The sequence below is a fragment of the Malaya genurostris genome, chromosome 1 (assembly GCF_030247185.1).
Source record: "Malaya genurostris strain Urasoe2022 chromosome 1, Malgen_1.1, whole genome shotgun sequence".
In the NCBI taxonomy this organism is placed as follows: Eukaryota; Metazoa; Arthropoda; class Insecta; order Diptera; family Culicidae; genus Malaya; species Malaya genurostris.
Window position 1 is genome coordinate 11900230 of NC_080570.1, and position 19551 is coordinate 11919780.

General features: G+C 39.6%; 1 protein-coding gene across 13 annotated transcripts in view; it reads right to left on the reverse strand.

Annotated features, from left to right (window-relative positions):
• Positions 1-19551, reverse strand: part of LOC131432572 (RNA-binding protein Pasilla) — a 187381-nt gene that overhangs the window by 89050 nt on the left and 78780 nt on the right. For 10 of the 13 annotated variants that reach the window (XM_058598926.1, XM_058598974.1, XM_058598919.1 and 7 more), the window contains one exon: positions 4185-4280. The exons of the other annotated variants lie outside the window; for them this stretch is intronic. In XM_058598926.1, coding sequence (XP_058454909.1) covers positions 4185-4280 — 96 coding nt within the window. The remainder of the gene's footprint in view (positions 1-4184; positions 4281-19551) is intronic. 13 annotated transcript variants of the gene reach the window in all.

Sequence of the window (19551 nt, forward strand, 5' to 3'; positions counted from 1 at the left end):
GAAAACTATTCTTTGGATGAGCTACCAGGAAGAGGCAGAAAACCCAGGTCTTCCAAGCTGAAAGTGGCATCTCTAATCATTGATAGCAAATCAATGTCAACACATGATTTGGCGAAAAAAAAGCAGGAACGAGTGTCGGAATGATCCAGCGTATCAAGAGGCGAAATCACCTGAAGACCTACAAGAAGCAGAAAATCTCGAAACAAAGAGTAGAACAGAAGAAGCGAGCACCAACAAGGGCCCGGAAATTGTATTCGCGTCTTCTGCACTGTCCGGATGCATGCGTTTTGATGGACTATGAGACTCAAATGTAAATGAGGACTCAAAAACTCTTCCAGGTGCACAATAAATTCACTGTCGTCGTTGGGGAGGATGTGAGCGATGCGGACAGGTCGATTCAAGTTGAGAAATTCGGACGAAAGGTACTGATATGGCAAGCAATACGTTCCTGTGGTTTGAAGTGAACCATTTTTTACACTACCGGAACTATAAATGCAGAAATCTATCGATCTGAGTGTCTCCAGAAGAGATTGCTGCCTTTATACAAGAAGCGTAGTACACCTCCACTGTTTTGGCCGGATTTAGCGTCTGCTCACTATGCCAAAACCACTCTCAATAATTGGCTTGCGGAAAAGGGTATGAATTTCGTTGAGAAAAATATCAATCCACCAAATCGCCCTCAGCTTCGACCCATCGAACGTTACTGGGCAATCGTGGAGAGGGTCTTCAAGAAGACTGGCAGTTGTACGGAACTTGATGAAGAGCGTTCGATCAAAAGTTCGAAAATTCCTGAAGAAATAACTTAAATTTCATCCGGTTTTCATTGTGCTCAAGTTTAACTTCGTACAATAAAGGATCAATTTTTAGTTTGAATAAAATATCGATTTTTATCATAATTTGAAAGAACAATTTGTGGATAGCTTATTTCCGATACACTCCTTCCTTAGCAGCTGGATTCCGGTGGCAAAAGAAATTTATCACAATTTTCTTGAAAACTAGAGGATCTTAAAACGCCTTATTTTTCACTAAATTGCACAGTTCAAAAAAAAAATCTTGTGAATTTACATCTTATTAGATGCACATAAATGGAACATAAATTTTTAATTCAAGAACATGAATGAACTAAAAAACAAAATATCGATAGTAACACAGTGCGACTCATAACAGTTCGGCTAAAAAGTTCGTATCGTTTAATAGAAACACACATTTTTTGCCAAAATCCGTTTTTATTATTCAACATAATTGCCATCAGAGGCGATACAGCGATTATAGCGATCTTCCAACTTTTCGATACCATTTTTGTAGTACGATTTGTCCTTTGCCTCAAAATAGGCCTCAGTTTCAGCGATTACCTCTTCATTGCTTCTAAATTTTTTACCAGCGAGCATTCTCTTGAGGTCTGAGAACAGGAAAAAGTCACTGGGGGCCAAATCTGGAGAATACGGTGGATGAGGGAGCAATTCGAAGCCCAATTCGTTCAATTTCAGCATGGTTTTCATCGACTTGTGACACGGTGCATTGTCTTGATGAAACAAAACTTTTTTCTTCTTCAAATGAGGCCGTTTTTTGAAATTTCGTCCTTCAAACGCTCTAATAACGCTATATAATAGTCACTGTTGATGGTTTTTCCCTTTTCAAGGTAGTCGATAAAAATTATACCATGCGAATCCCAAAATACAGACGCCATAACCTTACCGGCCGATTGTTGAGTCTTTCCACGCTTTGGGTTCGGTTCATCGCGTGCAGTCCACTCAGCTGACTGTCGATTTGACTCCGGAGTGAAGTGATGGAGCCATGTTTCGTCCATTGTTATATATCGACGAAAAAAATCGGTTTTATTTCGATATAACAGCTCCAAACACTGCTCAGAATCATCAATTCGTTGTTGTTTTTGATCGATTGTGAGCTCACGCGGCACCCATTTTGCACAAAGCTTTCTCATATCCAAATATTCGTGATATTATTCACGTCCAACACGTTCCTTTGATATCTTTAGGGTGTCAGTTATCTCGATCAACTTCACTTTACGGTCATTGAACATCATTTTGTGGATTTTTTTCACGTTTTCATCGGTAACAGTCTCTTTTGGACGTCCACTGCGTTCATCGTTTTCGGTGCTCATATGACCAGTACGAAATTTTGCAAACCACTTACGAATTGTTGCTTCGCCCGGTGCAGAGTCTGGATAACACTCATCAAGCCATTTTTTGGTATCGGCGGCACTTTTTTCATCAAAAAGTAGTGTTTCATCAACACACGAAATTCCTTTTTTTCCATTTTTTTCACAATAACAAAAGTAGCTTCACTCAAAATGCAATATCTCACAAACTAATAATCAAACAGTTGTCAAATTTATACACGTATCTTTTGAAGGTTGGTACTAACTGAAAATGGTATGGATTTAATTCTAGTGGCGCCCTCTCATAGAAACGATACGAACTTTTCAGCCGATCTGTTACATAGGTTTTCGTGTGTTCTGGACATGAGTTTTGATCCCAGGCCTAGATTCTGGGTCTGAATTCCTAATAGAAATTTTGGATCTGAACCTAAATTCTGAACCGAGAAGCAGGATTTTGAACCTGAATTCTGGGTCTAACCTCAGGATTCTCAGGCAATGCAGGAATCGGAAGTCGAAGCCAGGCAGTGTGCTACAGAATTTAATGTTTGAATGTTTACTGTAACTAATCTGAACTTTAGTTTAGGTGTATCGTTTCAAATTGTAGTCGTGAAAAAGGGGAAAGCTTGCACAATTAACAAAAAAATGATCAACTAATTGATATTAGGAAGTATAAAGTTTTATTCGTGGTCACGACATCCAGTTATGTCTCTGACATTACACACCCGCACTTTTTTATTCTTCAGTATAATCTCCGTCTAGAGCAGGGGTTCCCAAAGAGGTCGTTATAGACCCCTTAGGGTCGATATCCTTTTTTCGGGGGTCGACGTTAACGAAATCTGACTATGGGGGTCGACGAGGTCTAGAAATCGACTCCCTATTATTTGATATAAGTTGTTATTTGAAATATTTACGCTAAAAAAATTGTGTTTATTTGACCATCCGCAGAAATTGGTAAGTATTTTACATCAATACTAAAATAGCCAGGAATGGCATTTTGAAAGGAATTTGTTGATGGGGGTCTGAGGCCTAAGTTAATTTTAGTAAAGGGGTCCATGACCCAAAATAGTTTGGGAACCACTGGTCTAGAGCAATATACTTGACCCATCGGTCCTCCAACATTTTGATACCCTTTAAAATAAAAAAAAAATTGTCAAAGCCTTCAAAATAGGCTTCCGTCTCTGCAATGACTTCAGCATTCGACGGAATTTTTTTTTCCAAGGAGAAACTTTTTCAGGTTTGGAACTAGATAATAGTCGCTGGGGGCCAGATCTGTAGAGTACGGGGGATGGTGGACAAATCACTCATTTTTAGACCGTTGCCGTTTTAATCATGACACGAAACTAGTCTTTTTCCATAGCTTGATGAAAACTAGAACTCGTTTAGTGTGCTACGGGAATCGGAAGATTCTTTAAAAATTGAAAATTCCATTTAAGCTCCTCAAGTGCCTCACGCACCTAAACCCCGCCTCCAGAAAACATCACACGTACAATCAAGCGTAATCCAATATAACAGCACGATTCTTTTCGAATCTCCAGTACTCTGCCTAGGCGAGTGGAAAGTGGAAACTTTTGCGGTGACTTTCCATTTTCATCGGATTTTCCTTTCATCCTGTGACTGAAGCCGACACGACGGAAAAAATTAATAACAACTCTTGAGAACATGCGTCGAATAGGTTAACCGAGAAGCGAGTGAGTCAGTGAGTGAATGAGTGCCCCCTCCCGCAATTCAAGGATTTCATCTTGATACCAATAAACATCGTGCGGCAGCAGGAGGATGAGTGACATTTTAATTGAAAATTTTCTTTCGCCTAGCTAAGCTCGACGAAGACAAGGACTGTTGTTACGCCGTGCGACGCAGAACCGCTCGTGCGTGAATAACTATCGCTTCGAGTGTTCAGTTCATTAGTAAGTCGTCCCGACCATCACCGCGTTGTTTGGATGATCGGTCGGTTTTTTTTTTTTCTGTTCTATCACGGACGTCAAAGATTAGATAGACGTGAAAATGAATTCGATTGTTTGTGAATATAAAAAAAACGGGCAGTGCAATCTCGCTTTCAAGAGCATACCTGACGGAATGGTGAATGGCGATTGGAATTGGTGATTAAAATGTGAAATCATCTCGGCGCTGCGAAGGCCATCGGAAAAGGCCCCTGGGAACTTACCTGTGGAAAGAACGGAAAAGGAAAATAGAAAAATTGAGAATTATTATCAGTTTACATACAGAAGGCGGTCTAAGAAAGAAGGGAAGGGATGAATGCGGAGATGCTGATGCTGCAATGAGTAATTGGGCTAAAATAAACATGATTTTTTTTTCTGAGCAGTGGTACTGGAAGCCGAATTCGAATGATGAAAGATCAGGGTTGGATTTGCACAGCAGCAACAGCAGCCGCAATTTGGCCCACCTGTGCGGACTGGAATTGATGCACGGAATGTATTCCGGGAGCGGTAAGTATTTTATGTAATTAATCTCTCGCATGGTGATGACGATGATGATGATGATGATGCAAGACTTGGTTCTGAGCGGAACCATCTGCTATCCGGTTCTGGTTTCAGATCTCGGATGAGATTCACTCTGGAATAGTGCAAAGCGAAAAACAAGCACTCTACAAATAAACTAACTTTGCGTAATTGAACCACCATGTGGAGTTAGGAAAATTTCTCGTTGCAGAATTTCAGTTCCCCGGAATTTAACAGAAGAAAAACATGAACTCTGATCAACTGAAAAATGGCATGGAAATAATTCGATTACATTTCGGCACGCCATAATAATCAATTTTTGCCGGTATTTGTTTTCAACGGTGCGCGCCAGGTTTACCGGCTTTAGGAAAGGCGCCGCGCGGATTTCACGCTCACCGTCACGACCGAAAGCCGCCAGTGTTCCGGCACTTTACGCTACTGTTACTTTCGGATCCAACGGACGGAACTCAGCAGAATCGGGTTTTTTTCTCCTGTGTTCATTAGTCAAACACGATTTTAACCAAGCTTCCCAGAAGGGGTTTTGGTGGATTTTGCTTCGCACCACGAGAGTGAGAGTTATTTTGCTGTCGCTGCTTTCTGCGGTAATCGCACGGTGTTTGCCGTCGTTTTTCGTACTTTTCCTCTCCCGGTGGGATCGCAGGCGAAGCAAGCTTGACTTCGATTGCGGTTGGAGCAGCTATCAGCGGTGCTCTCAGGTGGAAACGGTACAGGTTTATTTTCAGCTTCCAAGGGAAACCGAAGGGAAAATCCGCTACCGGAGCTGGGATCATGTTTCAGATGCTTAAGAATGGGATTACGGGTTCGAGAATGATGCTGGGCCTCACGCGGAATCCGGATTTTTTTTTGGGTACAGCTTTTTGCTAATCGATTTCAACATCTTTTTTAATAAAATAAAATTGCTTAATTTTCGAGATAGTCTTGAAAAAAAATCCTGATATCGAATTTTTATAAATTACATATGTATAGGTTTATTCGTTTTGCCCAGTGCACCCAAAGCTAAACGAGTTATGGTGCTTCGTGAAATCAAACCTAGTGACAGCAAATTCCTCAGTTGGCACATCGGATAACATTTTTAGAATGTATACGGTTGAAACGAAATGACTTTTTTTACTTTGACTATCTGTCACAGAAGACCTTGGAATCTAAATATAGTAGGGGTTTTGAACTACACACGATAAAAGGACGTTTGGAATCAAAATTAGATAGAACTTTCAATATAATCGTTTCTGAGTGATTGATAGATTGAATACAGTACTGTTCAGCATAGAATTTTGACTCGATCTGTTTTTACCACGGTTCCTTTTTGGCTCCTTTATCCAACATAATTGTTCGGCTGTGACGTGTTACTTCTTATATGGGAAATTCTACATTATCTTCGGATTCACAGTGATTACCCATACATTTTCATAACTAAATCGATTTTAACTGTTTTCAACTACAGCCACAAGAAAAACGAAATATCACTTAAAAATGTTCAAGAAAACATGTATATTAGGGTACGAATATTTAAATACACAAAAACAATCCCTATGCAGAATTTGAGCTGAATCGGATATTGGTAAATGAGGGGCTGCCCGGCGGTCAAAGTTTCAAAATGTTCCTTCTTGAAAAATTACCATAGGAAAAGGCGTACAAGAAATTTCCAAAATCGAACATTTTTTCCATTCCAAAAGTCTTAGAATTGTCTGAAACGTCGAGATTTAGTAGCATTTCAATTTTTTTTTATTTGACTCTCTGGGACTTCATGTGAATCGATTTTAGATTTTTAATGTCACTATTTTTCAGTGTGGGACTCGATAAGAATTCTTTTTCAGTATTTTAATATTTTTTTAATTTTCGAACACAAAATTTTTTTGCCTTTCTCATATAGAAAGGTTATGCAATCACTGTGAAAACCGACTTTTGAACCGAGGCCCGGAGGGCCGAGTGTCATATACCATTCGACTCAGTTCGTCGAGTACGCAAAATGTCTGTGTGTGTGTGTATGTGCGTATGTGTGTATGTAACGTTTTTTTGCACTAACTTTTCTCGGAGATGGCTTAACCGATTTTCACAAACTTAGATTCAAATGAAAGGTCTCGTGGTCCCATACAAAATTCCTGAATATCATTTGGATCCGACTTCCGGTTCCGGAATTATGGGATAAAATGTGCAAAAAATTGTGAAAATAAGTGCACTATCTTTTCTCGGAGATGACTGAACCGATTTTCACAAACTAAAATTCAAATGAAAGGTCTTGTGGTCCCATACAAAATTCCTGAATATTATTTGGATCCGACTTCCGGTTCCGGAGTTATGGGGTAAAATGTGCAAAAAAATCAAAATATGTGTTCTAACTTTTCTCATAGATGGCGCGACCGATTTTCACAAACTTAGGTTCAAATGAAAGGTCCTGTGGTCCCATATGTAATTCCTGAATTTCATCCGGATCCGACATCAGGATCCGGAAATATAGGGTAAAGCGTGTTAAAAATTTTATACCATCACTGAAAAGAGCGAAAAACGGTAAAAAGTTTTCTAAATCGACCTCAATTCTTTCCAATTGATAGTTTTTATCAGTAGACGGTCAAACAAACCGATTTTGGTTATTCTTTTAAGAATCGAAGAAAATTATTTTGAAGAATACCACAGTATTATATATGATAGTATGATTGATATGAGAAAGGCATCATTACACCACTAGGTGGATTAAAACAGGTTTTTTTTGTTAATCTCGGCTTCCGAAATCGATGTTGTTGTTGTTGTCGAATGTGTTAGAATTGCATGAAATCTTTTCGAAATAACACCACACACTTAAAAAAAACCCTGTGATTTTACATCTTATTAGATGCACATAAATGGAGCGTCGCAGCTCACACAAATTTACGTGAAAGAACATTTAATATTGTGTCTAAAACTCCATACATGAAATTCATTGAAATAAAAAAAAGAATACTGAGAGCAACCGTCGCGCGACTTGAACCGAGAATCATTGGATCACAAAAGTACGTCTGTTAATCGACCGAGCCACAGAAGCATGCATCTGCTTGACTGGTAAAAGGTGCATTTGAATTCATACAGTCGCACCTGCTAGCAGAACGCAAGTTACAGTCGAAACCAGTAAAATTCAAGCTCATCCAACATTAAGTCATTACAAATGAGATTTTCCGTCATTTGACAAATTAGGTCTTTATGAATTACATCGTATAAAGGATTAAGTCACCTGTAAAATTCAAATTTTTTTGGTGTGCAGATCTCCACGATTCATGCAACTCTAAGACATATACTATAGAAAAAAAATTTTGATTTGAGAAATCTCAAAATTTTTCGAAATTCCAGAGATTCGAATTAAAAAAAAAAACTTTGAGTCAAGATTTTTCAAAAAATTGCAAAACAATTCGAAGACATTTGGGATCACATTTTTTGTCGATTTCGGGAATCTCAATCTCAGTACACCTGTGACAGCCACCAACAACAATGAAGCATCCCCCGTCAACGAAACCATGAGTATCTCCTATAGAACAAAGTACACCAGCTGCAGTTAACAACCTACCCAACGCCTGTCAAATAAGCAACGATTGTTTCGCCAATAACAGTGCTGCTGAATCAATGGACGAGGGCGTGAATGGCGAACCACTGTTCCCCCTTCATTCGCTAGATAACAACGAAAGCGCCTCTCCTACAAGGAAAAAAATAAATATTTTTTTATTGTAAAACGGCCGCGTTAAGTGCAAAAGAGCCGAATAAAAAAAACTTTATAGAAAAAAAATGTTTGAAATACGTGTGCGGTGTGAATGACTATTCAAGACTGACTGACTGATTTTGCTTATTAATGTTCAAAGGTTTCATGTGGCTCTAGAACAAAATTAAGGCACCTAGCGAAAGTTTAACTTTCGTAAAGAATCGCAATAAATTTGAGCACTTTTTCAATTGAAATAAAATAAATTTACCCCCCCCCCCCCCCCTCCCCACTATTTACTCCGCAAGAAACTCAATCCAGCCAAAACCGTAGTCAATAATGAAGTAGGCCATTTAACCCCTTTGCGGCAAATGCACCCACACATCCACCCACATCGTCCAACGTAACACAGTCAGTCAGTGCCCTCCGGTGACTTACGCGAGCGAGCGGTGGATATAAAATCCTTTGCTCATCCGTCCGTTCTGGGGCTTGATTGAATGCTATCACTATGCCCTCCAGGGGAGTATCGCCTTTATCCATCTTGTGGTACGTGAGAGAGAGAGAGTTTAAATATGAATGCGCGCTAGAAGCAAATCACGCGGCAAATTCCGGGCCCAACACGGCACAGATAGAAAGTAGGCCACGAGTTCGAAGGGCACATGTTTGAAAGCTCTTTTCTGACGATGCCACGGCAACTCTCGCACACAAACAGAATCAGCTGCCAGCGGCAACTAGAAACAATGTTTGCCAGGCTACCACCGGGGCCTGTTACAGATACAATAGGGCGCATGTGCCATTACTGGACTGTGCCGAGAGTGACTGTGAGTGACTCCACCGCCGAAATCAGCTGCAAAAGGGAGGCGCTCTGAAAACGCAACTATATTTTCGTATCATCATCAACCATCAGCTGAAAGTCCTTGCAGTGCTTCCGTTCAACCTTTCTCTCCCTCCCCCCATTCCTAACGAGACGGGTGCTTAAGTTTTATGTAATGCGCCTCACTCTCTCTCTCCGAGGAGGATTATTTTCGTATGACTATTGCTGACACAGCTACTGGCACTTGCAGCACCAACAGTCAAGGATGTGGGCGAGGGACACGTCAAACAACAGCAATAAAAAAGAAACAAGAAAACTAGAACACCAACAACGAACTCAACTGACATGACAGGGCAGTGCAGTGCAGTGCAGGTCTTCCCAAAGAATGCGCCAACTACGATCTCGCTCTCCCTCCCTCTCTCTCTCACTTGTCTGATGGCAGCCTACAAAAAAAGAAAAGGATTGCATCTGATAGTTTCACCTTTTTGCCAAAATAAAATAAAATGTGCATGCCTGCGCTTATGTGGTTCCACTCCAATTGATAAATGCCTACACGCTCCGCACATTATGTAAGGATTCGGGGTTTTCTGTGGATCCGTGGATTTGCGAACGCAGCAAATCATAATAATGAATCTATCACACACAGGACTGACTCGGGATCAAAAGGCCGACGAGAGAGAGAGAGAGAGAGAGCTTGAAGAAACGAAGAAACCACAAATGAGATTGGTAATCAAATTTCATGATTCTGAATGTGATTTTGTGTCGGTGAGGGAAGTCCCCAAGCCTCCCTCCCTCACAGTCTTCACAGGGCGAATGACGTACGAAGAAACGCAGCATCATATCGATTCCGATTGGGGTTTTGATTTATTTCGCAGATTTAATCAAGTCATTGCTTGGGTGGTGGTAATTCGTTAATTATCCTCTGTTGCCTAGCACAGAACTAGTTGGATGGAATTTTCGGAACGCATGGTTTCCACATTCATCATTATGGTTTTCTCGTAAACGCTCTTTGGGGTTGCTACTTGAGGCCGGAGTTGGATCATTAATTTACTTGATGGGCTGATTTTCTTGTGAAAAACAAGACGCCTGGATCCGGATACGATTATTCATTGAACAGGCAAACGCAATGAGAGATTTTTGCGAGATATGAAATCAGTCATTCAATTAAAAATGGTTCTAGTTGAACTGCTAGAGAGCATCGGCAGTTCAGTTTAAACTGCTTGGCACCAACGAGTCGAAGACGAAATTACCAGAATTGGCCGCTGGAAACTTGAAGCTGCTAAGTTTGTGAAAACCGGTTCTGCCAACTCCGAGAAAAATGTGTACTCAACGAACTTATTCGAATTGTGGTTTCTATATGAGAAAGAAAAAAATCAAATTTGAACATAATGTTTTAAGTTACTTGAATCGTTCAAAATTTCTAGCTTTCCGTTCTTCTTTTCCGTTCTTTTCTTCCGAAATCTGGGTTGCGAATCGTCGTAAATAAAGACTGGCAACACTGTTTTTGACAGATCACGCGTGGATCGTGTCTTGTGTCATTGTCAAACTTGTTCAGTTTGGTCTATAATTTAATCATTTGGTGAATTAGCACTGGCAAAGTTGGAGGACGATCCAACAGATTTTTATCGAAAAAATGTGTTCGACGACGAGGCTCATTACTAGTTGAATGGATACAAAATCGTCTGGAGTGAAAACCAGACAGCCAGCATTGCAAGAGCCACCAATCGCCATCCCACAAAAGTCACTGTTTGGTGTGGATTATGGGCCGGTGGCATCATCGGGCCGTACTTCTTCAAAGGCGACGATGGGCGAAGCGTTACTGTGAATGATTTCAACAAGACGGTGCCACATCCCACACGGCACGCGAAACAGTGACCAAATTGACTCGTCAATTGGTGTGATTTAACGCCTTTGGAGTATTTCTTGTGGAACCATGTTAGGGCTCATGTCTACAAGGATAAACCAGCAACGATTGTCGTACTGGAAGCCAATATTGAAGCATTAATTCTTGAGTTGTTGGCCGATATGTTGGAGAGAGAGAGAGTATGCCGAAATTGGCCCTTGCGCACGGGGCATCTGAAGCGGATCCGCGGCCAACATTTGCATGAAATCGACTTTTAACATTAAATTATATTCTAACGATCCAATAAAGATACCATAAATTTTCTTGAATTTTTTTTTAACAAATCCTATACCTTCTAAAAATTACCCTTTATTATGCAATTTTTTAACGCTAGCTCTAATAAACATCTCAAAAATAGTGTTTTTTGCCTTTCTCATATGAAAAGGTTATGCAATCACTGTTAAAACCGACTTTAGAACCGAGGCCCGGGCCGAGTGTCATATACCATTCGACTCAGTTCGTCGAGTACGCAAAATGTCTGTGTGTGTATGTGCGTATGTGTGCATGTAACGTTTTTTTACACTAACTTTTCTCGGAGATGGCTAAACCGATTTTCACAAACTTAGATTCAAATGAAAGGACTTGTGGTTCCATACAAAATTCCTTAATTTCAAATAATAGGATCCGACTTCCGGTTCCGGAATTATGTGCAAAAAATTGTGAAAATAGGTGCACCAACTTTTTTCGGAGATGGCTGAACCGATTTTCACAAACTAAGATTTTAATGAAAGCTGTTTAGGTCCCATACTGAATTCCTAAATTTTATTTGGATCTGACTTCCGGTTCCGGAATTATCGGGTAAAATGTGCTAAAATATGAAAATATGTTTTCTAGCTTTTCTCAGAGATGGCGCTACCGATTTTCACAAATTTAGGTTCAAATGAAAGGTCCTGTGATCCCATACAGAATTCCTGAATTTCATCCGGATCCGGAAACATAGGGTAAAGTGTGTTAAAAATTTCATACCATCACTGAAAAGGGTGAAAACCGTAAAAAAAAATTCTAAATCGACCTCAAATCTTCTCCAATTGATAGTTCTAATCAGTAGACGGTCGAACAAACCGATTTCGGTGATTCTTTCAAGAATCGAATAAAATTATTTGGAAGAATACAACAGTATTATATATGATAGTAAGATTGATATGAGAAACGCATCATTTACACCACTAGGTGGATTAAAATAGGTTTTTTCATCCGTTAAGTTGATTTTAGAACCAAAAATCAATCCTAAAGAGCTATTTTTGATATTTTCTTCCATTGAAACGATAGTTCTGATATTAAATTAATTCGCACTGCAGCTGTAGCTCTGCGACCACACAATTTTGTTACACTCGTTAGGCCCGCCTTTTTGCCTGAAACGTGTAATAACACAGTATTTCAACCGGACCGCCTTTTGATTCAGTTTTTGTCTGTGTTGTTTTATTTCGTAGCCGAAAAAAAGCCAATCGAGTGTAATTCGCCTCTAAAAAGAAGCAATTAAATTCAACGACATTCATCAGCAGATGCAAATAATTCCGTTAAGTTCTGTTAAGAGCCAAAAATAAATCCCAAATAACTATTTCTTGAATTTTTCATTGCTATTTTTATGTAGGAAAAGGCTATGCAATCACTGTGAAAACCGACTTTTGAACCGGGGCTCAGTTCGTCGAGCACGCAAAATGTTTGCGTGTGTGTCTCTGTATTTGTGTATGTAACAAAAATGTGCACTCGAATTTCTTGGAGATGACTGGACCGATAGGTTCCTATTCTATTTTACCCGAATTGAATTTCTCAAAGACCGCTCAACCGATTTTCTTCAATCTAAATTCAAATTAAAGGCCTTATAGTCCCATAGCTTCCAATTGAATTTCATCTGAATCCGACTTATGATTCCAGAGTTACGGGGTAAAATGTGAAAAATGAACTAAAAAAGCGAACTCTATTTTTTCAGAGACCGATCATCCCATTTTCACAAGCTTAGGTTCAAATGAAAGGTTATACAGCCCCATATAACACTACCAATTCTCATATGAATATGACTTCCGGTTGCGGAATTATAGACTGATAAGTGTAAAAAAATCTTTTTCAGAAGCGTGATACGGAAAAATCAAGCAATCAATACATTCAAATAGCCGTACAATTCTTCAATTAGGCAGGTTAGGATCATCGGTCCTGGTTCCGGAAGTAACGGGAAAGTGCTCTTATGCTCCAAACCGGAAATCACTTCAATTTCTCAGAAACGGTCAGACCGATCTTCGCGAACTCAGATTAGAAACCTATTTTATCCACCTAGTGGTGTAATGATGCCATTATCACATTACTTATGCTTTCAGAAACATCACTAGAAGATTCTGTCAAGATTTTTCCTTTCAATCTATAATAAAATCAAAAATTTTCTTTGGGTATAAACTACCATAACCTTTTCAATTTTCAAACAATTATATCAAGTTAATGTAGCTTTAAATGTGGCAATCCTGCGCGCTATATGAAATGGAACAAGGCACGCTGTGTGCTTGGTGGTGGTGTTTTCTTCTTCCGTACCATCATTTTGTATGACAGTTTGAAAGTTTGGATACTTATAGCCCTATAAGTTCGGATGAAATTGCACAGTATCTTTTAAGAGACTGAGAGCTTTAATTTAAATCATGATTTGGGAAAATCGGTTTAGTAGTTGCTGAGAAATCGAAGTGAGATCCGTTTGTTGGAGCTTTTCGTCACAATTACCGGTGCTTTCGGAAACGGAAACCGGAGACCAGTAGTCCCAAAGTATATTTATATATCGACTAACTAACAAGGTCTGCCAAATAGATGAAATTACCAGTAAGTTTTATAAAAATTCGCACCTCGTTTCGCCATCATTTGTGAAAAAATACTCATGAAAAGGAAAATTTTTCACTTACCGCGCTGTAAAACCGAAACCGGAAGCCAGATCTGGATCAACTTTTCGAGGACTTTTTAAAGATTCTCAAGACCTTTTATTTGCATCATAGGTTGTAAAAATGCTCAGCGGATTATGTTGATCCAGGGGTTTGCGTCAGCATAATCTGCTAACGCACTGATGAGTCGAAGACGAAACGTAAACTTAATTTAAAATGGTTATGTGCACCTAGCATAAATTTGGGGGTAAAAGCAAGCTTTTTCCCCTTCAAATTATGTAAAAATCGGTTGGGAAATTTCCGAGAAAATTGAATGCGCATTTTCTCATAGATTTACACATATTGCCTTCTAATTCCGGAACCGGAAGTCGGATAAAGATAAAATAGCGTTCTTTGGGACTATAAGCTCTTTCAGTTGAATGTGAGTTTGTAAAAATCGGTTCAGCCTTCTCTGAGAAAAGTGAGTGACAATTTTTCGTTCATTTTTTTGGTTCCGGAACAACAGGGTGAGATGTGCTTAAAATTTTAAACCGTCATTAAGAGTGAAAATGCAAAAAAAACGAAGAATTCCTATTAACTTGGGTCAAAACTGTTAAAAATTGAAAAGGTTATGCAAATGTATGTCCAAATAAACTTTTTTGTTTTTATTCAATATTCAAAGAAAAGTTTTTTGAAGAACGTGAGTTATATGAGAAACGCATAATAACACAGTTTGGTGGATATAAAAAGGTTTTCACTCTCTTTTGCCCCGACTCGTTTGATTGTGTGTTAGAATATATTTGAATTGAATAACTCGTACGTACTCGTACTCGTACAAGACCATCGTTTCAAATTCTAAAAGCAAAAAATGGGAAGCTTGTACAATCCACACCATTCATCAACTAATGAGAACGTTCATCGATATGTGGATAAAGTTTGCCTCTGTTTTTATCGTACTCACGTCACTCAGTTATGACTCTGACACTACCCATTCGCCTTTTCTATTCGAAGTGTTAATTTAGTTTGCTCTAAAAAAAAATTCTTTTCAAATTGATTTTATTCCGAATTCGAACATAAAAAAAAATTAGGAAGACGTTCATCCCAAATTTCATTGGCACAGTTCGGTGAGATATCTAGCTTCCGATATTTTTGATACCCAACTTGTTTAGCTACCGTGCCAAGCCAATCTGGCATCGCTGCAAACGGAACTCGGAGCAGTCGCAATTTGTTGGCAGGATGCAATGCCGCATTCCACACGCCTCACGGGACACACTCGGAGTGTGATACTCTGTTTGCGTTTGTTTGTTCTTTTATTTTTATTTTTCTTCTATCCTCTTGTTTCTAAATCATTTTGCCACTCTTCATAGTTGGCCATGTTTTTTAGTCAGCCATGAGAACGCGAATGAAACTGGCAGCAGTAGCAGTAGCAGCACCAACAGCAAAAACAAAGCAAGCCAAGAAGCCTGCTTAGTTTCAATGTGCCCAATGGTTTATTTAATTATCGCACCAACACACACCCGCCACCATCCGTTCTGCTGCACCCGCGCGCCCATTCGCTCGGCCGAGGGACACAATTAGCAAGGCGAAATGTGTTTGTGTGTGTGTTCGTGCGCGCGCTTTCGGGTTACGAAATCGTTATTATGCTGTTTTGCTTTCGATATCTGCATACACGCAAAAACAAAAGCACTAACAACAATAACAAAATGCCGATTTGCTCTTTGATGGTCGCGAAGCAGCCGGACGGAAGGATGGATGGATGGATGGATGAGGGGCGGGGATTGACGAACTACTTTCTGTGCAGGGCCTATGGCTGACTACCGAACCGAACCGGCTGACTGACTGACTGACTGACGGACGGACGGCACAGTCTAGTCTGGTGGCAAAATGAATGAATTTATGCTTTTCCGCTTGGCTAACGGCTTAATAAAGCATGTTATGATTCGTGAATTGCAATCGAAGCAACCGGAATGTAGTTGCACTTTAGGAACTCGTTTGACCTGGTTCTTTTTGGCAACATTTACTTTTTTATAGCATCTTGCAGTAACTTTATAGCAACTTATTTACTGGTTTTTCGAAAGATTTTCACACAATGCTAGTGCGCACCTGTCAGCGGCATCCGAACACGCTCAGGTGTGAGGCACTTCGTTCTCTATTTTTAACCAGCCTTGCCCGGTGGGACCTGTGAAATCAAAGAAAAAAAACGGAACATAGCCATAGAATGAGCGGCAGTGAAAATAAGTGAAACACTTAACACACACCTCTACCTTGGTTTGCGTAATGTGTTTGATAGTGCTTCTAAGGTTCCCCGGCGGCTTTCACGTAACGTTCGCTAAGTGATCATTAGGAAGACCGTGTCGGTCGTCTTCGACTTCACCGTGCCTAGCAGTTCATCTGAAGCTACTGTGGCCATTTTAGCTGTTCATCGTTGCCACGGAAATGAAAAGTTGATCCGGAAATTAACTGCAGCTCAGATGACAAAATCAAGATCGACTTGCTTCGATTTAAAACAAACTTTGCACACGGCTTCAGTGTGACAAACCATTTGTTTTGTACGGACCGAGAGACCAAAAAACGGCTGATCTTCAAAAAGAGACGAAAAATTTCAATTCGGAAGGTGCAAATTGCACTATAGATATTACCTTCATTTACATAAAAACAAATTTGTTTCAACTAAATTATTCGACAAAATCACAATTCCAAAATTTTACATGAAAAAAAGCGAAATAAATCAAAAGAATGCATAACACACGATGCGAAATAAATGCGATATTCATTCTAACTGTAGTGAAACCCCGTTTTAAATACTGCGTCCATAGACGTTTACCAATCAATAAGGCGGGCCTAACCAGAGCAAGAACATTTCTCGACCACAGAGCTGCTGCACGCGGTGCGAATTCAATCAATTCTTACACTAGCAATTCAATGAAAGAAGATGATTGTTTGTTCTTCAATGCTGCTGAGTTAGCTGACATCGTAAAGATAGCAAAAGAACGTGTTGGCTTTATAATGCATGAGCATTAGACTATAAGAAAGCTCTGTTCAAAGTGGGTGCCACGTTTGCCCACTGTTGACCAAAAAGGAGAACGTGTTGATGATTCTGAGCAGTGTTTGGCTATGTTTAAACGTAAAAATTGGAATTTCCACGTCAATATGTGACAATGGATGAAACATGAATTCATCACTTTCCTCCGGAATCAAAACGATCGTCATCTGAGTGGACAGCAACTGGTGAACCTCGTCCAAAGCACAACAATCGGCTGGTCTCGGTATTTTGGAGCGTGCGTAGTGTAATATTTATCGACTATCTTGAGAAAGGAAATACCATTTACTGTGAATATTGTATAGCGCTATTGGAACGTTAGAATGCTTAAATTGCAAAGAAAATATTTTATTTTGTCAAGACAACGCACCGTATCACATGTCAATCAAAACAACGGCAAAATTACTGAACTTCGAATTGCTCCCACATCCACCGTATTCACCCGATTCGGCTCCCAGCGACTACTGGCTATTCGCAGACCTGAAAAAAATGCTCGTCGGTAAAAATTTCATCGCTCAAACTGAGGCCTCGATTTTGAGGCAAAAGATAAATCGTTCTACAAAAGATTACGTTCATGAATAAATCGTGCTCTCTTTGTTAGGCCTTGGGACTTTTCAGTCCATGTGTTAGAAAACGCTCTCTTCAAAAACTGCTCCGTTACACGTATTTACAGTCAATACGGCGGGACTAACGAAAGTAAAAACAAAATCCGTGCCGATAAACTGATCTTAACTATTAGCATTGGATGTTTTCACTCCCGAGTATGTAGCTGATTATTTGAAATCAAAACCGCGTCAATTTGTCGCCCCCCTGGGGGAAAATGCGGCTTCGCTCCGATAGTCTCCCCGACAGTTGATATGAACATATCGCGTGACCCAATTATTTGCGAGCCGCGACCCGGGCGTACGAAATGCGAATCAAACTAACTACTGGAAGGATGTGCCCGGTCGCCATCGTCATCGTCCCATCGACGATTGACCCAAGTTAGCCCGCATTCCCGGGAGGATGATTGTCACATAAGTGTGGCAACCGCGCGCCGCCGGTGTGAATATCGGCTGCAATCCGAGCGGAATTTCCGGAAGAGAGAGAGAGAGGAGGCGTTAGCGGAATCATTCCGGAGCAATCAATTTACGCGGATACAAGATTTATGGGTTTAGCCAGTTTCGACGGGGAGCGATGCTATTCTTGGCGGAAGCTTGGCTGACTGATTCGACTAATTGGAGCGGAAATCGGAACCGTCGGGTATCGGGCTGCGAACCGGTGCGTTCGAATGTGGGGAATGTTTGAAGATCCACTCGATGTCGCACTCGGCAAAATTTCACTATTCTGATGATTTTAATTTTAAACGAAATATTGTTTAAGGAAAGAAAGGTTTGTGGGGAAAAAAATAGCGAATTTAAGGCCCTGAAGTGGTACTTTGAACGAAATTTCCAAAAATAAAAACTGATTGTTCAGCAAGCAATTATTTGTTGCTGATGTTCTTCAGATATTTCATCTATGAATTGTCCAACACAACCCACGGTAAAAAGGAACTTTTTTTTGTCCTGACCAGCGATGCCAGATTGACACTGTTTCAATTTTCTTTCGACAAAAGTAAATTATATCAGCCATTTATATTATTGAGTTATTTATATTATTGCCATTTAAATTATTGAGTTATTTCCAATCAAGATTTTGCCTTTGTCAAATTTCGGTGAACAAAAATTAGCAAGGTACTATGAATTAGTACTTGATAATGGCTTTAACTTTCAAGATTGAACGAAAATCGTAAACGTTAAAGTTGAAATTTCTTAAAGAAATCAAAATTATTTTACTGCATCAAAAGCTAACAATCTCCATGCAGGATTTTTGGGAGCTTCTTGCACTCGAATGGTTAAAAAAAATATATGTTTGGCTAGCAATTTTTCTGAGGCGATTTTCAAATGCCGTATTCAGAGATCATCATGAAGACAGAGAAAACTCTTCTAGAGACAGGTGTTCAAAAAATTGATACTACCGTTTTCCTACTACAGATGCCTTGCCAAGTCATCGAATTTGTCTCATGAAACTTTGAGTAAATATGATTTTTCACACGGTTTTCCGAATTGGAGCGTAGTTTTCGGACGGTTTTTTGGAAAATCTATTACTCTGATCTCCAGTTTAAACCACTGTTGAATAGATCTGAATAAAACTTAAAATTTTTCCAATGAAAATCAAATTGAAGGTCTTTTTTTACGCTGATTGTTTTTGCGGTTTTTTTACGCGGATTTCCGAAGTTACGCGGTTTTTCTTACGCAAAATTTCAAAGTTCTCCGGTTTTATTGTTTTGTCTTAGTTGATTTTTAGCCCTTTTTTTCATAGATGGTTGAGTCGATTTTAACAAACTTTGGCTCGTTTGAAAGGCACTATTGAAATGTGAATTGATCAAATTAGAAGATCAAATGACTATCTCTACTGCTTCCGGAGATATAATAGTATCGGTCAAATTCGACGGAAGGAATGTATGGACTTTACTTTGCTTGGGTCACTTCATTGAATTGGCCTCGTTTTGTCTAAATTTAAAATTATTTAATGATTGAATTTTAATTTAACGAATTGTCTCTTTCGGTTTAATGATCATTTCGATAAAATGACCATTTCGATGAAACGATGACCCGCATTCGAAAGAATCCCACATTTAAAGAAGATTTCCATCTATTCGTCAGAACGGCCCAACCGATATAATGT